The sequence below is a fragment of the Cebidichthys violaceus genome, unplaced genomic scaffold (genome assembly GCF_023349555.1).
Source record: "Cebidichthys violaceus isolate CVI_PGR_0920_01 unplaced genomic scaffold, fCebVio1.0.p SCAF_14, whole genome shotgun sequence".
Classification (NCBI taxonomy): Eukaryota; Metazoa; Chordata; class Actinopteri; order Perciformes; family Stichaeidae; genus Cebidichthys; species Cebidichthys violaceus.
The window spans coordinates 7,429,746-7,449,240 of record NW_027176307.1 but is presented as its reverse complement, the minus strand read 5'-3'; the positions used below and the strand labels follow the sequence as shown (position 1 = coordinate 7,449,240).

The 19,495-nt window shown below is 42.0% G+C and overlaps 1 protein-coding gene across 2 annotated transcripts; it reads right to left on the bottom strand.

Annotated features, from left to right (window-relative positions):
* Positions 1–193: 193 nt before the first annotated feature.
* kcnk13b (potassium channel, subfamily K, member 13b) lies at positions 194–19,228 on the bottom strand. 2 transcript variants are annotated; one of them, XM_068708654.1, is made up of 4 exons: positions 18,608–19,228; positions 14,753–15,177; positions 14,390–14,620; positions 194–3,046 (listed from the first exon to the last, which is right to left on the bottom strand). In XM_068708654.1, exons 1-4 carry the CDS (start codon positions 18,936–18,938, stop codon positions 2,891–2,893), a joined length of 1,143 nt encoding a protein of 380 aa, XP_068564755.1. In that variant the 5' UTR covers positions 18,939–19,228; the 3' UTR covers positions 194–2,890. The 2 variants fall into 2 exon arrangements, with proteins under 2 accessions (XP_068564755.1, XP_068564754.1); XM_068708653.1 differs by having other exon boundaries at positions 14,390–15,177.
* Positions 19,229–19,495: the final 267 nt, after the last annotated feature.

Below are 19,495 nucleotides of genomic sequence, written 5' to 3'. Positions count from 1 at the left end.
AGAAGCGCACTATCAGTTGATTCCTGTATTTTATTAAGACTTCATGGCATTTATTGTTTGCCATGAAGTTCAGCAAATGAACCAGAAAGGTTAATGCCATCTAGAACATATTAACACTGAAAGATTCAAACTTAACCAAACAGGGTTGAGTTTCATGTTTATCTTTAATGACAGCATCCTCAGTATTGCACAATGTCTCAAACATGGGTGCTCAACAAGAGGATGGACTAAAGCTGCAGAAATAATATTGTCTATTTTATTTGGAACAAATGCAGTGTTCACTGTGCATATTTTGGATAAGCACCATGTGCCACCTGGATCTCACAGCCTTGGTTTTGTCAAACACTATTTAATTGGTTTGCGTGCTATTTACCGTCCCCAGTCACACTCATGCACATGATCAATAATTATACACACAACATTGACAATGCATTCCACCCATCCTTATTAAGTCATTACGATAATTAGCTAATTGCGCAGGGCTGTCACTATTTATGTGCTACAGCTAATGCCTCTGGTCAGACATGGCTGAGCTGAACTGGGCTTAACAGATATAACATTGCATCTTACAATTTATATGTAGTATATAGTCATAATTAGAAAATATGTCCACTTTCATTTATTCTCAGAATTGCACATTGGGGTCACACATGCATCTTTACTCAGGTACAGTGTTTTCACACCTTCTGTGAAAATAATAATGAAGTGTATTACCGCTGAGCCATGAATGGCGGTGTAAACTGAGACCCCATCTGCAGCACAGCAGAATAAAACCACACTGTCAAATCCCACACGACCGTTCCATTAGAATGTGTTTCAAAATGACTCCAACGCAGTGGGAAGGACAGCAGTAATTCTTTGGGAGTTGCGGTGACTCAGAAAAGAGCTTCAACAAAGAGTCTTTGTATGTCTGCATCTGTCCGAGTCCGTCCTGTCCCACACACATGCACTTGTGCACACACGTTCACAAACAGACAGTAACAAACAGGCATTTGTTCAAAGCTACAAGTGTAGCGACAGCTTCTCGGACATATTCTCTCTATTTGGCTATCTTGTGTGTGTGTTTGTGTGTGGGAAGCGTGCATGTGCATGGCAATGACAAAGCAACATCTTTGCAGTTTGTGTGTCAGATTCTGATTCTGAGTCTGAGTCTGAGTCTGAAGCGGAGATCGTCTCCATGACAAAGAGTGGAGGCTCCTAGATTCAAGTTATTTTTGTCAGTTTTATTATATAAGTATAAGATATTGGAGTTCAGTGTTTGAGGATTTGTCCGGCAAGCTAGCTAACTGGGCTAAATGTAAGCTCAATGAGTAATGTTTGAAAAGGCTTTCTCTGGCTGACTTTGTTTACAGCAGACAATGAAAAAAAAGAACCTTGTATTAGATTCTACTTCAAGACTAGCCTACATGATATTGTGCAAAAAGACTGAGGCTAAAGCTGCATGCATGGCTAAAATTGAAACTTCCTTAGATTGTGTTTCTTTCTTTTTATACAAATATATTCTTCACTCTGCATATGTTTCATTAATGCCGTGTGCAATCGTCTGAATCGCACTTCCTTCTTCTCAGTTTGTGCTGTGAACTGAAAAACATTTCGCAACAGATGTCTCACAGATATAGTATTCCCACAACAATTGGAAGTCATCCTGAAAAAAAAAATCCATGCCGACTCTTTACAAAAATATTATGGCACATTCTTTCTTTGCAGGTTATCTCTCTGCTCTTGTTCTCTGGAAATCAGACCCTCTTAAGTCGGATCTACCAAAGCTCAGCTGGTGACATCAGAGGTGGAGCCTGCAGGATTCTCACCCTGTAATTTCCTTTCAGACAGAGAGAATGAAGATGTCAATACAATCTCACTAAATCAAGCATAATGTAGTGTCCACTAGTGCTCCTCCTGCTTGGCTGCTTGCAGGTTCCACCAAAGGCAGTCCCTCCGCCGGCATGTTATGAACAATGTCTGTCTTTTGTCCTTTTGTGTACTGCACCTGCGGTGAATCCAGACTACAGGTAAAAGATAAACCTAATGCCACTGAGCTAAAATCAAATAAGCCCCGGAGCGACTTGTATCACTGCATTTATCAACACCAACGGCCCAAAGGCCTGAACAGCAATGTTAACATAATGTTCAGCAAATGCCAAAGTTAACAGGTGTCATCTCAGACCCTGAACACCACCAATACAGCCAGAGATAGGTTTGTTTTGTCTTCTGTTTGTCCTGGTAATGAATGAAAGCAATGCCAAGAGGGAGGCTATTGAATGGCAAATAATATGGATGTGAATCATGTGTGTCTGAGTCACGGATGATGCGAATGAGATGGCCATTGATATATTTATATTTTGCCATTTGAAATTTGATAATTGTAAAATGAGGTGTTCTGCATTAAAGGTAAACATCCAACCAGCTTTATGTAATAACTAGACATGAAACCAAACAGTCATTTGAATAAAGCTATTTTTATATCAGACGCGGTTTGGAAGTGGGTAAACCCGTGAGTATTGTGAAGTACGATGGATGAGTGGAAGTTGAGCTGTGAAGTAGCATGTACTGCATCATGTTTTTAAGGCTTGGATACAAGGGCTCTAGGCAGGCTTTTTTTTATTACCATGGAAACTGACTTCCTCACGGGAGAACATTCCGGCACACTGAGCCTGGTCCAGATGTGAGACTCCAGCAAACTATCATGCATCATTCATGTAGCCATGTTCTCGACAGGGAAGTGGGTTGCTGCTGGAGGCCAGCTTGCTTGTCGATGGAAAATATGAATTAGTCATAAATTCAATCTTGTACACCACCCAAGTCTTCTGTTTTCCAGGAAGTGTCAATTTGTCCCTACATGTCTTATTCTGTCCTCCTTTTGTAACTTTTAAAAAGGATTCAGGCTGTTTCTCTATCTGTCAACGCTAGTCTCTGCCAGCCGGTTGTTCATGATGCCAAGGGCGCCCACCCCTCCTGAGAACCCGTTCTGGCGTGAACTGGAGCTGGACTGGCGAGGGTGCCCGATGGCCATCTCCGAAAGCTGCTTCTGCATAATGGCCAGATTCACCTGCAGGAGGAGAAAGAGATAAAGAAATTAACAGAGGAGAAAATATTTGCTGTCTCTGTTTGGAAGTCAAGTGTGCAACCTGTGAAGCCTTGCGAAACAATGATGAATACAATGCGTTTGTGGCAGGCACATCTGATTTCACAGGTATGATATGAGGCTACCAGATGGTGTGTTTTTGCTCTCCTTTGGTGTGTCGATTTATATGAATAAAGATGACAAGTACTGAACAAGTGTAACTGACAGAAACCAGATATTCACTCTCCCACACACCAACCTTTCTGTTTAATTTTTCACTCTACAAAGCAATATGTAGAGAATGTACATAGCTCTGCTCTTTTACATGTGTTTAGTCAATATTAAATCAAATGTAAAGGAGCTGTTTTATACAATTATGTGTATTTTTACTAACGCTTACTACGCAGCATGTCAATGTTATTAGATTGAATATGTACAGACATACAAAGCCAGTGGGCGAAGCCTATACTTACTTTGGTGATCCCCTGACTTTTACTCTGGCACTATTTTGAGATTAACGCTTTACATTTTTTGTGAAATGTCTCAACAAACATTGGATGGAATGCCATGACATGTGTTAAAGACCCTCAGGATGAATTTTAATAACTCTAGTGATCCACCTGATTATTCATCTGACACCATGAGGTCAAAATCTAAATTTGTCCAATACTTTGGTTTATTACCACCATTAAAAAAAAAACACCAGCAAAAATAAATTTGCATGCTAAATTTAGCATTAAGCTCAAAGCACAGCTGCGCAATACTGTTGGCATTGCTGTAGACTCTTAATTCTGTTTTAACTAAAACAATGAGCCTTAAGGCCTTTACACTCCACGGGCGTGACAAATAAAACGGCACAGAAATGCAAAATACTTGCCTGTGAATATTTTATATTTGATATGTGAGTTTGCAACAGAAGCACTTTTTTCAAAATTGATTTGAAAAGATTTGCTCAGAAGACCAACCTGTAAAGGACTCTTATGAGGTTCTGTTATATGTAAGGTGAATATTTCCAAAAAACCCTTTTCTTTGTTACCTAAGTTAATCACTTCCTGCTAGCCTTTATTTTGTAAGTGCCCTTTCTATGTTTTGGGTCCTTTTATTTTGAAGTCCTTCTGGCAAAACCGGAAGTAGATCCAACTCGTCAGAGTATAGTAGTTTGACTTGGATTTGGATAAAAAGATTGACGGTGCAGACGAAAATATGTTATAAATATTCCTCTGCAATATTAATTTATTAATTAACGGTTAAGCACCTAGCTGGAACGGGAACAAGGTATTGTGTGTTTGTTGTATTTCTGTTTCAATCAGATGCTAATGTTAGCTTAAGAGGGTTAGCTAAATGACTAAGCTGTAATTTTAAGCTAATGCTACATTTCGTTTTTTACATGTGCTTTTGAAATGTATATATATTAGAGAAAATGTTTAATTAATGCTCCCATGTATATTTAACTGTATTTAAGGAATGTTTAAACTCGTAAGAGCTCATTTATGTTGTATCTGTTCCGTAGCTCTTACGGTGTTTTCTGGAGATTGGTTTAAATCAAGAAAAAATAAATAAAGGCCTCTGGAAACATCAGTACGCTTCACCATTGTCCGGCTGGGGTCCGCTACAGTAAGAGCTTGGCCCTCACCGATCCGACAACTTGCTGCCTCCATGACGGGCCGTGACGGAGGGTCTCCACGGCTACCTGCTGCTGCTACGTCGCCACATGCTGTCCACATGGATTCATCTAGCGCCACATTTGCCTGGGTGCCAGCACGAGATCCACTTCGGCTATTCTGGTAGTGTTCTCATGGATTCGGTGCAATGGTCAAGTACGGTCACATTCAGTGACATTGCTGCCCCCCCCCTTTTATTACCCACAGTCTACAGTACTGCAAATAAGGAAATAAGGTGAGCTCCCCATGAACAGCCTTTAGACAGAACCAGTGAACATTTCATACAGACCTGCTCATCTACAGCAAAGGAAAGACACTGTTGTTTACATTCATATGGACTCTTATTACTTACAAACATTTTACTTCTTTGGACGCTTCCAATTACTTTGAGAATTGTGTTAACACGGTACTTACCTGAATATTTACAGTAATCTGAGCATATGCACACAAACGCAACTGTGTTACTGTCTACTGTTGATCTGATACTATAAGTTCATGCTGTTTATTGCAATGGTTTTATAAAAGGTTTCTCTACTGACTAAATAATTTAAGAAATTTAGTTTATGATGTCAGAGTCAGGTAGCGTTAAGGAGACTAAGGAACTTCCAGATTTGCAGAGTGAGCTCCTCTCACTGACAGATGTATCTGAGAGACCCTGTCTGAAAGATAATCTTCACAAAAATGATGACCAACCCGAAGGTCCTCGACGCTCTGAACGTGCACGGAAGTCTACAGAGAAAATGCTTGCGCTGCAAGGTGAAGAAGCCCAGAGAAAGGAAAAAAGGCTGCTCTCAATGTATGAGAAATGGAAGCTCAATGTACGTAAGGCAAGAGATCAGCTGAAGACGTACATGTCAGAGAGCGAGCTCTGGCCTCTCATTGAAGAGCTGAAGAAAAGTAAGGATAACATAATGAACATGTATTTCGAGATTCGAGATCTCGCTACACCTTCCACTGACGTGAGAAGACGAGTAGACGTATGTGAATCAGTTACCACGGAAATTGTCAGTATCGCCTATAGTAGAGCAATTGACATAGAAGAAACAGCAGATCCGTAGACAGACTTCTCATTAAACTCACCTTCTTCAAGTCACAGCTAATCTGAACACCACTCCATAACTTCGTCCACGGCAGCTACGCGTGTGGATGCAGCTGCTGAACTTGCAGTGAAGGAAGCAAATTATAAGATGATGGTAGCAGAAGAAAGGCAAAGGGAAGTGATCCGTGAGTTAGAGGAACAGCAACGGAAGGCTCTAGAGGCACAAAAACAGGAGTTGGAGCGATTGCAGGCAGAAAAGGAAGTGCGGGCGGCTCAAGCCAAACTTAAGGTGTACGATGAAGAGATGGAACGTGAAGCCGCTGACTGCCTTAACAACGAAAGGAACAAGGACTCAAAGAATGAGCCTGTAACCACAGTCCCTCATTCACATGCTGCAACACCCTCTCATCCAGACATTTCCTCTCTTGCTCAGGTCTTTCAAGACAGCATAGTCTTAAATAGGCTCCCTCTTCCAGAGCCATCCATCTTCAGTGGTGATGCAATACAATTCATTGAATGGAAAGCAGCATTTACCTCACTCATCGACCAAAGGGCTATTGCTCCAGCTGAAAAACTCTACTATCTGAAGAAATACATTGGTGGTCCAGCACGTCAGGTGCTAGATGGCACTTTCTTCCGAAACGATGATGAGGCCTATCAGGATGCCTGGAACAAGCTAAATCGTCGCTTTGGCCAGCCATTCACCATTCAGAGAGCATTCAGAGAGAAGCTCACCAATTGGCCAAGGATTCAAGCTAAGGCTGCTCAAGGACTCAGAAGCTTCTTAGATTTTCTGAGTGCCTGTCAGGATGCCATGCCTCATGTCAAGGGTCTCGACATATTAAATGACTGTGAGGAAAACCAGAAGCTCACCCGTAAACTACCAGACTGGGCAGCTTCAAGCTGGAACCGACAAGTCACACATAGCCTAAACGAGAAACAAGAATTTCCAAGTTTCAAGGACTTTGCAATGTTTGTGTCAACTGAAGCAGAGATTGCTTGCAATCCAATTACATCTTTCCATGCTCTTCATTCATCAGACTCTAACACTGAAAAGAGAAATCTCATCGACACAAAGAGAGACAGGGCCAGTGTTCTCACCACTCACACAGCTACAGACAATTCAAACCAAAGGTCAGATCAGAGACAGGTTAAGGCGCCCTGTATTCTCTGTCAGGATAATGGACACCAGCTACATGCATGTCCCAAATTCATGGAGATGCTGTTGGCAGAGCGACGGAACTACGTAAGGGAGAAGAAACTTTGCTATGGATGCCTAAAATCTGGCCACAGTGCAAAAGACTGTCGTCACCGTCACTTCTGTGACAACTGCAAAGAAAAGCATCCGACAGTCCTCCATGACTACAACTATGGAAAGGAAAGGTCTTCATCAGAAACGGGAACAAATCAAGGTGCCACTGCAACATCACTCAGTGTAGCAGGTGAAGGCTCATCCTACACATCAATGGTAATGCCTGTGTGGGTGTCATCTAAACACAACCCTACGGTTGAGAAGCTTGTCTACGCTCTACTCGACACTCAAAGCGATACCACATTCATCGACCAAGAAGTGAGTGACAGTTTAGTTGCTGACAAGTATCCAGTGAAGTTGAAGTTGACCACCATGACTGGAAAGAACACAGTGCTCCCAAGTGAGTGTGTTTCTGGCCTTTGTGTAAGAGGATACAGTTCATCCATTCATGTTGAACTTCCAGTTGCCTACACAAAAGACTGCATACCTATAAACCGTCTGCACATTCCCACTTGTGAGAAGGCTAAACAATGGAGCCACCTCAGAGAAATAGCTGACAAAATCCAACCGCTAAAGGACTGTGAAGTAGGACTTCTGATAGGCTACAACTGTTCCAGAGCAATGGTACCAAGACAAGTAATTCTAGGAGGAGATGAGGAACCCTATGCTGTACGGACAGATCTAGGATGGTCTATTGTGGGGCGCTCCACTCAAAGCCATGATTCGCTGAGCACAAGTGGCTTGTGTCACAGAATCACAGTTAAAGAGCTACCTCTGGTAACACCTGCAGATGCTATTCGAATTCTAGAATCTGACTTCAAGGATGGCAGTGAAGACTGTAAAACAGTGTCACAAGACGACATCACCTTTCTCAACAAGCTAGATGAGAGCATACGGAAAAATACACATGGCCACTACGAAATGCCTCTGCCTTTCAAAAGCAGACCCAGCTTACCTGATAACAAAGATTCAGCCATGATACGCCTCAACCACCTGAAAAGGAAATTGCAACGGAACGAAGGGTATAAGGAGCGGTATGTCAAATTCATGGAGGAGGTCATCGAAAGAGGAGACGCAGAGCAGATCGCAGATGGTGGGAGTGAAGGTGAGAGATGGTACATTCCACATCACGACGTTTATCATGCAAGAAAGCCAGATAAACTTCGCGTAGTGTTCAATTGCTCTGCCAGGTACAAAGGAACCACCTTCAACGACCACCTCCTCTCTGGGCCTGACATGTTGAACAACTTGAGTGGAGTTCTCATTCACTTTCGACGGCACCCTGTTGCACTGATGAGTGAGATTGAAAAAATGTTCCATCAATTTCATGTGGATGAGGCTGATCGCAACTATCTGCGCTTTCTCTGGTGGAATCAAGGAGTCTTGAACTCACCACCCAGCGAATTCAGGATGAAGGTGCATCTGTTTGGTGCGGCCTTCTCCCCTGGATGCGCAAACTATGGATTGAAGCATCTAGCTAAGGAAAATGTAGTAGAAGAATGTCAGTAGAGAAACCTCTACTGACAAAGACGGACTAGTGAGGAGAGTTAAGGTTCGCCTCGGTGACAAGAAGCTTGGGGAAAGGGGAGAGCGTCTTCACAAGATATCTGAGGTTGAGCGACCAGTCCAGAAGCTAGTCCTGCTGCTGGAAAATGATTAAAGCTGCTCACTCTAATATGGTTCAAAATACTTTCTCTAAAAGGGTTGTGAGCTCACTTAGTTTATGAAGGTTTTTTACTTTCTTATTTGTATATGGAAGGTCATTTTCAGTTAAAAATCATTCGTGCCTAATGTAAATTGTATACAGTTACATTATTTACTCATGATTGGTGGGAGTGTAAAGGACTCTTATGAGGTTCTGTTATATGTAAGGTGAATATTTCCAACAAACCCTTTTCTTTGTTACCTAAGTTAATCACTTCCTGCTAGCCTTTATTTTGTAAGTGCCCTTTCTATGTTTTGGGTCCTTTTATTTTGAAGTCCTTCTGGCGAAACCGGAAGTAGATCCAACTCGTCAGAGTATAGTAGTTTGACTTGGATTTGGATAAAAAGATTGACGGTGCAGACGAAAATATGTTATAAATATTCCTCTGCAATATTAGTTTATTAATTAACGGTTAAGCACCTAGCTGGAACGGAAACAAGGTATTGTGTGTTTGTTGTATTTCTGTTTCAATCAGATGCTAATGTTAGCTTAAGAGGGTTAGCTAAATGACTAAGCTGTAATTTTAAGCTAATGCTATATTTCGTTTTTTACATGTGCTTTTGAAATGTATATATATTAGAGAAAATGTTTAATTAATGCTCCCATGTATATTTAACTGTATTTAAGGAATGTTTAAACTCGTAAGAGCTCATTTATGTCGTATCTGTTCCGTAGCTCTTACTGGAGATTGGTTTAAATCAAGAAAAAATAAATAAAGGCCTCTGGAAACATCAGTACACTTCACCATTGTCCGGCTGGGGTCCGCTACACAACCATCAGGATCATATTGGCTCCACAACAGCATCTGGCAGTCTGTCTTAGATAAACTGTTATCCTGTATATCCTAAACTTCTGCAAGCTATTTTATTGAGTAGTGCTCTGAGTGAAACTGAGTTATCTTTGGTTAACAGGATATATGTCTAGGGCTTTTATTGTGAAAGGTAAGAACTGAGGAAGTAGATCTGGTATGCGCTGCCTTTGTCAAGGTTGAGAGGAGTGGACTGTGCGTTCTAATACCTGATACCCGTTAAGTATGTCAGAAAAAGATTTATTATGACACAATACTATGAAGGCAAATCACTGTCAAAATCCGAGAGTGCAAATGAGATCCACGCGCGCGCGCAAATCAAACAGCCGCGCGCGTATTTTACGTTGACGAGCGCTTTTACATCACTCTGCGAACAAAATTCCCTCTCAATTTTACCCTGCTCGCTCGCGAGTAGTTTTTCTTTTTGACAGTAAGTAGTAGTGATGTGTCGGTCGCGAACGAAACGGCTCTGAGAGCCGGCTCTTTGACATGAACGATGGGAGCCGGCTCCTGTTTGGGAGCCGATTTTTTTTTTTTTTTTTTTTGTTTCTCTCTCTCTCTCTCTCTCTCTCTCTCTCTCTCTCTCTCTCTCTCTCTCTCTCTCTCTCTCTCTCTCGCTCTCGCTCTCTGGGGGAGGGGCGGGAGTTACACACACAGCACAAAGCAAGCACACGAACAGGAGGGAGGGAGACGACGAGTCACGAGAGAGAAAGAGAGCAACGGACTGGAAGGGTAAAAAAAAAAAAGTTGAAAAAATGAGAGTCAACAGGAAACGCAGCAAAATCTGGACACATTTCAATTACATTGACCAAACTAAGGCAGAACGTAGAGTCTGCAAGACTAAAATGTTATATCGAGCTGGCTCCACAAACAACCTGCACAGGCACATGACAACTGTTCATCCATCAGTGCAATTGGAAGAACAAAGACAAGCAAGTGAACCTGATATTAATAGTTAAAAGTAAGTTAATTTGTAAATAGTTAAACGTTTGTTTTTGCACTTTCTAATTTATTTTTTTTATCACTCTGTAGAGTGTATAAATAAAAGTGTATTTATATAAGAAACATTTGATATAGTGCATGTTTTTTTTACATTAGTAATTCATATTGCGCATAATTTTACATTATTGTTGGTAATAAATTAATTTAAGCACCAAAAAATCTGAAGAGCCATTTGGGAGCTGAAAGAGCCGGCTCTTTTTAGTGAGCCGAGCCAAAAGAGCCGGTTCTCTAAAAAGAGCCGGAATTCCCATCACTAGTAAGTAGGCGGACGCAGGCTCCATTGTATCTCTACATCTAATTGGTTACAATCCTCGTCTTTGGATGGACCGGATATCACTCTGACAGACGCTAGGGGGGGATTTTCAGATTGCACTACAGGTCAGGGGCAAATAATGTACATCTTACTGCACGGGCACTTTTACTTTCTGCACGTAAAGTACATGTTCCTGATAATAACATACTTGACTAAGGTTTTGAATGCAGGTATTTACTCGTAGTGGATTGTTTCATCAGTCTGGTATTAGTACGTTTACTGCAGTGAAGGATCTGAATACCTTTCATCCACTAATTACTTGTCAGTGATTTAAGTTGGGCAAACAGTTAATATACAAAGAGTGGTCACTAATCTTGGCTACAGATCCTTGAGCCGGTCCAAATTGTTGCTCATATTATATACATTATAGCTCTTCTGTAAACACAACAGTATGATTAAATATGATGACATCATGTTTCATCATTTGTATTTCATCAGCCTCTACAGTCTGAAAAGTTTACAAAACCTGTCAGACAAATGTAGAACATTCTGCGATGTAGTGGAGTAGTGTTTAGTGGCGGAGTGTCACAGTGATATCCGGCCAGTCCAAAGACGAGGATTGTAACCAATTAGATGTAGAGATAGAATGGAGACTGGGTCCTCCTACTTACTGTCAAAAAGAAAAACTACTCAAGAGCGAGCAGGTTAAAGTTTCGCAAGCGAATTTTGCTCGCGCAAGAGTGAATTTTGCTCGCAGAGTGATGTAAAGGCGCTCGTCAAAGTAAAATACGCGCGCGGCTGTTTGATTTGCGTGCGCGCGTGGATCTCATTTGCACTCTCGGATTTTGACAGTGATTTGCCAATATAATTTGCCTTCATAGGTCCTACTGCATCCAGTCACAATTTGCAGTATAAAAGCCTATATGCTTTTCTGGCTATTCTGACCCTCAATCCATCCAGTGGCTATATGAGCTAGATGGTCAAAGCTCTAGGTGCCATATTATGACAAAGTAGTATGTCTCAATTGAATGCATACTGCCTGCAACATTATGCACTTTGTGAGGGCAGTTGCAGTTCTACTAAAAGTAAAATATATGCGATTTGCAATGCAGTGCATGTTTGCAGTGTAGGTTGGGACCCAATCCCACAGGAAGAGCACCCGGGCTTTGAAGCAAACTTTACACCATGGTCAAACTGTGGAATTACTATTTCCAGGTTCATCATGTGATGCCAGCCCTAACGCTTATAGTTATAGTAAGGCTCAGGTTTGCCTTGGACCAGCCCTAGATATGCTAGATAGGCCTAGACTGCCGGGGGACTTCATAGGATACACTGAGCTCCTCTTCTCTATCTATTTCTGTATGAATTCATGTCCCATTAACGCTCATTACTGACTTTGCTTCTTCCCCGGAGTCTTTGTGCTTTCTCTCCTCACAGGTTTCCATGGATCGTGGTTTTATCTGGACCCTGGTCCTGCCTCCTGCCGTGGTCTGACACCTACTGCTACTATCATCATTATTAGTAGTCGCATTGCTTGCTATTGCTGATACCATTACTGCTTTTGTTATCATTGTTATTCTACTATATTCACTGCTGCTGTTATTATTAGTAGTCGTAATATTTCCATCATTATTATACTTACTACTCACATTATATGAATCATTTCTGTCATATGCATTGAATGTGTTGTAACTCTGTTATGTTCATTCTGTACACATGACATCTATTGTACTTCTGTCCATCCTGATAGAGGGAACCTTCCTCTGTTGCTCTTCCTAAGGTTTCTTCCTTTTTTTCTCACCGTCCTACAAGTTTAACCTGTACCTATGTGATGGAAATTTTGTTACTGAATAGTCCTTTAGAAATGTTGGAAATAAACATATTTGTACCAGAGTTGCCATGTTTAAATAAGCTGCTCATGGTTTCTAATAATCAGGTGCTATGTCAGTGTTAGAGCACTGTTTTTTAACACTTTACCAAAACGTGTTCTCAAGTGCAACTCCCCAAATTTGGCATGAAAACCTTCAGAGATGTGACGGGGATATTTGAATGTGGAATAACCTTAACCTCTCTTTAAATTATCTTAATTCTTAAGCCTGAAATGATCACCAAGTAATTCAAATGCATAAAGATGTTACGTCATTGTGCTGAGGACAACCCTGAACCTCATGTAAATGTCAAATCTTTTTAAAACTAATGTCTCCAAATAATGTTATGGTACTGACAATGTGATAATAACACACTCTTGGTCTATATTTATGGGATTCAGAGCATTAATATAGCATCACAGAGTTATTTGTTATGCCAAGACATAGAGGAGTGGGGTGGCTAAGTGAAGAGCAGGGCCGCCTTTCAATCAGAGGGTCAACGGTTCGATCCCCGGCTCCTGCTCTGCTAGTCTTATGTCAATGTGTCCTTGAGCAAGACACTTAACCCCAAAATTGCTCCCGTACGATAGATACTGAATTGTTGCTAAATGACTGTAGTGTAGTCAGTGTGTGTGTGTGTGTTATCAGAGCTTCTCCTTGACTTGTTGATATAGCCAGTCTTGCTGGCTTGTAGTACATGTACATGAAAGCTGATAACGCCGTCCCGACCGACGGCATCGTTGCGGAAGTGTAGCACCTACCCTCCAGTTCCCACGGTTGCAGTGTTCGCACCATTAGCTGCTAGCCGCCAGCTCAGCATCACCATGTTGGAAGTCGTGTGGAGTCACTAAAATGCTCTGTATTCTGTATTTACCATCTTTAAGATATTGTATACTGTGTTAGTAGTCTATAACATGTTTCCACATCTTAATGATGACTTTTGTTTGAATGGTTTTACCATTATCAGTTCATTCACATCCTTCCAGCAGTACACCATTTAGTCTTCTAATTACTCTGAGATTGAGATTTAGTTTTTCCAGTTCAGAATGATCCTGCAGTGAATGAGCACAGTTTTGACATTCAACAGCTCACACTGCTCATTCGTCTCGTCTGAAAAGAGGGCTAGCAGTTATGTAAATGTTTGGACAATTGACACCTCAGAGTGGCTTTGAGGGCTGTTGAAGGGGCGATAGCAGTGGAGTAAGGCCATTGGTATTCAGATATATTTTACACATAATACAAATGTAGCCTAGAAAACAGCAGAAAAAAACAAACATTTCTGCTGACTGGAAGTCCTTATCGAAATATTAATCACAATATGTAACCATAGTTAAACTATTGATCTTGCATATTTTCATTCTATTTAGACAGTAACTAATATCATTTAACATTGGTGTCAATAATTAAATAATAAGTACGGACAGGCAGTGATATGTAACGTGATATATTACATTCTGCATTAACAGCCCTGCAGGGAAGCTGCGATTGAGCATTGAACATTTAATGCAGCTTATGATGAGGGAGATGACTGAGAGGAGGGTGAATAAGCAGTTAATGACTACAGGGAAACCATTATTGACTGAATATCCTTTCTGCTACTCTTGTGAGCAGTTTAATCACTCTAATTACTCTGGGAGATAACTGAATGTCTTGCATGTAATAACACATGTGATTATATTAGATGGGTTGAATGTCACACCAGCTGTCAGCCACAACCTGCTCCAGCCCTGAAGCTCTCACCTTGTTGACTGCCAGGAAATCCCTCATCGAGATCATCTCCCCAGACATCCTGCGCCCAGTGTCAGTCTCGCTTTCGTTGATGGCGTCTGTCTCGATGGAGGGGTCCCTGCGGGCGCGTAGGTGACCCGGGGCCACCACGTTCCGCCGGGGTCGCCGGTGGGGGTGGTCACCCCTACTGGGCAAACAGCAGTGGCAAGGAGCCTCCAGCCTCCTCAGCAGCCAGTTGAGGACCTGCTTGATGACAATGGAGATGACGTTGAAGAGGGAGTAGATGCAGCAGACGCCGGTCAGGATGAAGAAGAAGTTGCCCAGCCGATATGCGGCTGTGGTGTGGCCCTCGTAGACGACCCGCTGGCTGCTCACCATGTCTCCAAAACCGATGGTGCTGAAGGCCACAAAGCAGAAGTAGAGTGAGTCCAGGTAGCCCCAGCCCTCTGCTGCCGAATACATGAGCGAGGCACAGCAGGACACCAAGATGGCTGCCGCTCCAAGAATAAGCATGACGCAGTAGACCGAAGGCTTCCAGCCAGCCAGATCCTGTTTTTTTCCTCCTCCACTTCCCCCAGTTCCGCCTGCTCTGTTTCCCCCAGAGACCCGCTGGCCATTTGGAGGCCGCATAGCTTTGTTATGGCGTCGTTCGTGACAGGACTTGAGGACCACGGCGATGACGGTGATGACGCGCTCCAGGAAGAGGTTGAAGAAGAGGATGGTGGCTGCACAGCCGAGTAGGCCGTAGAACATCAGGAAGACTTTTCCTCCGATGGTGGCAGGAGTGGTCATCCCAAACCCTGAGATACACACAAAAACACTACGCACTAAGTGGAAATCTACATCCAGATAAAATATAATGAACACTTAGAGTACTTGAAGTACTTGAAGGTCTCTGAATAAAGAATAAACAAATAATTTTACTAAAAAATATTACCATCTCTTGAAAAACATATTTAGTGCCCCTATTTTATTTAAACTCACACACACTTACAAATTAGTAAATTAATGGGTCATTTGTAGAGAAGATGTGTGTGTCCATTGCTTCCAGCTGCTTTGACCTGCATTTTAAACCAAACTTACATCCTCTCTGTCATTAAAAAAAAATGGCTGATCTCCTACTCTTCCACGGGAAAATTATAATCACACAACTACTTTGATCGACTGGGTTGCCATTAATGACACCATCTTCTTCTCTCTCCGTCTCTTTGTAACTCACTTAAAGAGCTGAGGTGTTTTCAGTCCAAGCATATCACAGCAATTAGTCCCAAAGTGTGGGTTAATCTAACATTTCACTGTAGTCCCTCCAGTCATTTGCAGTGTAAAAGACCCACTGGGGCCCATTCACATCTCAATTTGATAATTTTCTCGTATTCTTATAGGTAAGAAGAACCCATTAAGCTGTTTTTACTCTGAGACACTGCTAGAGTGTGACTTCTTAGTCTCTTGTGAAAAGACAGATGAACAGAATGGGAGTCAAACTGAGAGGTCTTTCCATCGACTGAACTAGTCTCAGTGATCCTTGTCTCCTTTTCATCCCTCATTTAACAGTGAAAGCTCAATAAAGCACCGTCTGTCTCTCTGTCTGTTCATAGCATTGTTGAAAATGTTAACACATACTGTTATTTGTAAGGCTATTTATTACACAGTCACATGCACATTGTTCTGTGGTGTGCAGCGGCAGCTGTGAACTCTTAAAACATGAGAGCTCTTTTCACTAGAAAACAAGATAAATGTTACTGCATCTTGTGTCATGAAAAACATACTCTGAGGATTTGATTGCCTCTGCATTCAGATTTGTTCTCACGGGGCTAATTGAGGTGGTTTTCTTCACGACAATCAATTACAATTAAGCCAAATGGGATGGTTTTTTTTGGGGGGGTTATACACAGTCCTGACTTCTACCTTCCAAACGCAACCTCACTCACTCACTCAAGAAAACAATAGTTTGTCTTTTTAGAAGGTATGCTGGAAGTATATCTGTCTGTTAAACATCAAGCCACAACAAGCAACCAGTTAGCTTAGCTTAGCACGGAGACTGGAGATGGGAAGAGGGCAAGATTGTGTATACAGTATACATACAGTATATGATTGGCTGATGACTGAATGACTGATGACATCATTCACATGTTTTTTTCCAGGGAAAGTGTGTATTTTTTGTGCAATAGGCTTTCAGAACAATGGGTGTTTGTTTTCAGGATAACGAGCTGTTGAACAAATGGGCTTTCGGTCCAATGGGACATTTTTTGGAGTGGAACAATGGCGTGGCACCATCCGAGATATCTCTTCCCACTTCGCAACTCTACAAACTACAGGTTTACCGGATGCATGAGAGTGGTAAAGATCCTCTTATCTTCTCATCTCAGAATGAGCGCATTAACCAACATTTAAAACTATTGGCTTAAATTAGAAAGTAAACCAATCTATGCACAGTGCTATCATAATATCGTAATTTAGCCAAAACAAGTTTTATTATTTCAATTAAAATTGTCGCTATTCACTGAAGCATCTACATCAGTGGAACTCTAAACATGAGGACTAACACTATATGTGCATATGCTCTGACCACGCATATATAAAAGATGCCACAGTCTGATGCATACAGTTCTCTTCTTGAGGATAGGAAATATTGATGTGTTTGTAAAACTGAGAGATGAAAGTGAAAAGATGAAAATTATGAAGAGTTATTGCTTTGATTAATGAGAGTTAAATAATAGAAAATCTCTGTGATTGTAAACTTCAGTTAACAGATGAGAAAGTGTGGTACAGCATACAGTATCTCTACAGGAGGTTGCATCAATGATGACGTGTGATTTTATGACGATGCAACGTCATGTATAAGATCTGAGATAAGATGCAATCTTGTTACAGTTATTGATCAGCAGGTCCATTACTTACTGGACCTTGTAGAGATGTAGTACTACATGAATGCTACTTGATGAAATATGTGATGAAGTTTGTGGTTATCTCTGCTACTCTTTCAGAGGTCTCAGGAAAGTGCAGAAGTGCAGAGGAAAACAATGTGTTTGATTTGAAAATATGTATTTTCATCTTGAAAATCGTCAGTGACTTTAGGAATCATGGGAGGATAATGGCATCACTGTAATGATCACCTCTTTTTATGCCCCCATCAATCACAGTGTGTGAAGTGAAGAACTTGATACGGTCTGGTCCTTATCAACATAACTCTCATTTAAATGGTGATGCCCATCTAGTCAGAAGGCCTGTCAAACTGTCAATCATCATGAATCAACTCACACCAGTCACAGATGTTGAAACAGCACTACCCATCAGGTACTGAGGGGACAAAGCAGAGTGAGCATGTACAAATCAGAAGTATGGACAACAAAAGGTCAACAGTGCTGTTGCTAAGAGGGATGTCTCTGTATCTCAGTCCTGAAGTTTCTTTTTTTCTCAGTTTGGTCGAACGCACTGACTGAAATCGCAGGTCTTAATTCACAACTAAGAGATGTTGCACACTTTAAAAATTACTTGACGTGGATCTCTTAACAGATATGTGGAAAGTGGAGGTCTTACTTGAATTAAAAAAAACAGCCGCGATAGTCACACTGGTATTGTTTTCCCCTTGTGTGTCTGAGTCATCATGACAAAATGTGGAGACACCTTCTGTAGCAGGAACTACCTCTGAGGAGGTTTTGAGTACTTTGCCAGGTGTTAATATGTCTACCTGTCTACAGGTGTGTAGTTGAGTGTGAAAGATGGGTGTGGTCCAAGCAAGGGCGGTGAAGTATGGTGGTAGGAAAACACACACACACACACACACACACACACACACACACACACACACACACACACACACTTTACTCCCTGGCCCGATTTGGCATCGCAGCTGGTCTGAAGATGGTCTCTAGTTATGCTTCAGTTCATTCAGGTGAGCCAGTTCCATGGCTAGTGTGTGTGTGTGTGTGTGTGTGTGTGTGTGTGTGTGTGTGTGTGTTGACACACTGCATGGCTGACCAGTACATCTAAATGGACCAGAGCCACCATTAACGCTGCTATGACAAGTCAACCATCACATTTGTAAAATTGACTCACATTATGGGGAAATGAAATAAGTTGTAATAACATGCAAACGCACACAAGCACATAGTTCATAAGTGATGATGGTCTCAAAGACATATTCACTGGTGGATTTTAAAATGTTGATAAAAAGATGATAGAGCTGACGGAGAACACTGCGTTTGACACTCGTATTAAACGCCATCTCACCAATGGTTGATACTACAGTTCCCACGAAGTAAAAAGCGCCGGTGAAGTCCCATCGAGGTCTGACTGTGTCCACACGGATACCCGCCACGTTCGCCTCCTCGTAGTTCCTGAGGAAGTTATTCAGGTCTTTCTTACTCAGGTTGAACCTCTGACTGAAATGCTCGAACCTCTGCGTCCAGCGATCCTTCGCCTCGCGCTCCTTTGGCTGCTCCAGCGCGGAGAAGACTGCGGCTCCACAAAAGAGATAGAAGATGATGAACAATGCCAGCAGCAGGAACCTCGCGTTATCCTCGTTTATTGGACCGCAACAGCAACCGCTCCTACATGCCATTATGTTGCTGTTGTCACGGCGATGCAGCTGCTGCGAGGGACCTGTGGCATGGTGGTCTCGAAAACAACGCAGAGTCCCCGGAAGAAACGTTGACAAGATATTCTACGACAGAAAAGTCCTGTGCAATACAATTAAATTGTTGTTCAGGCAGGTTATGATCGAATTTTCCAAAGGCTGTGGATTTAGCATTTTGCTCACGAGATTCTATGTGCAGTCCAAGTCCGAGTCTAACGACTCCTCAGTTTATCTCCACCGGCTTGGGTCTGGTTGCTATGATGCTCAGAGAGGAGAGAGCCAAGCGGCAACCTGTGGATGCAGAGAGTCGTCCTGTGCTCTGTGGCCCTGCCTCTCCAAACAAGTCCCCACCCCCGAGCGCGCGTTTTACGCACCACGAAATGACCGCCAACACATGGATGAACAGCCTCTGTCGATTCATCACTTCATGCCAAGTATATTTTGTTTGATCTGCTAAATTCCTGTGGCAATTTGCCCATTTCAGCTCTTAAAATGCATAACAAGAGCCGAATCGGAGAGTGAGTTCTGGCCTGAAAATGTCC

Excerpts from the sequence above, each read along its gene's own strand:
- kcnk13b (XM_068708653.1), bottom strand. The coding sequence starts at position 18,938 with ATGGCATGTAGGAGCGGTTGCTGTTGCGGTCCAATAAACGAGGATAAC. Across the intron at positions 15,178-18,607 it reads AACTGTAGTATCAACCATTG|GGTTTGGGATGACCACTCCT; the intron begins GTGAGATGGCGT and ends TGTGTATCTCAG. Across the intron at positions 3,047-14,389 it reads ATTTCCTGGCAGTCAACAAG|GTGAATCTGGCCATTATGCA; the intron begins GTGAGAGCTTCA and ends CTCCTCCTGCAG.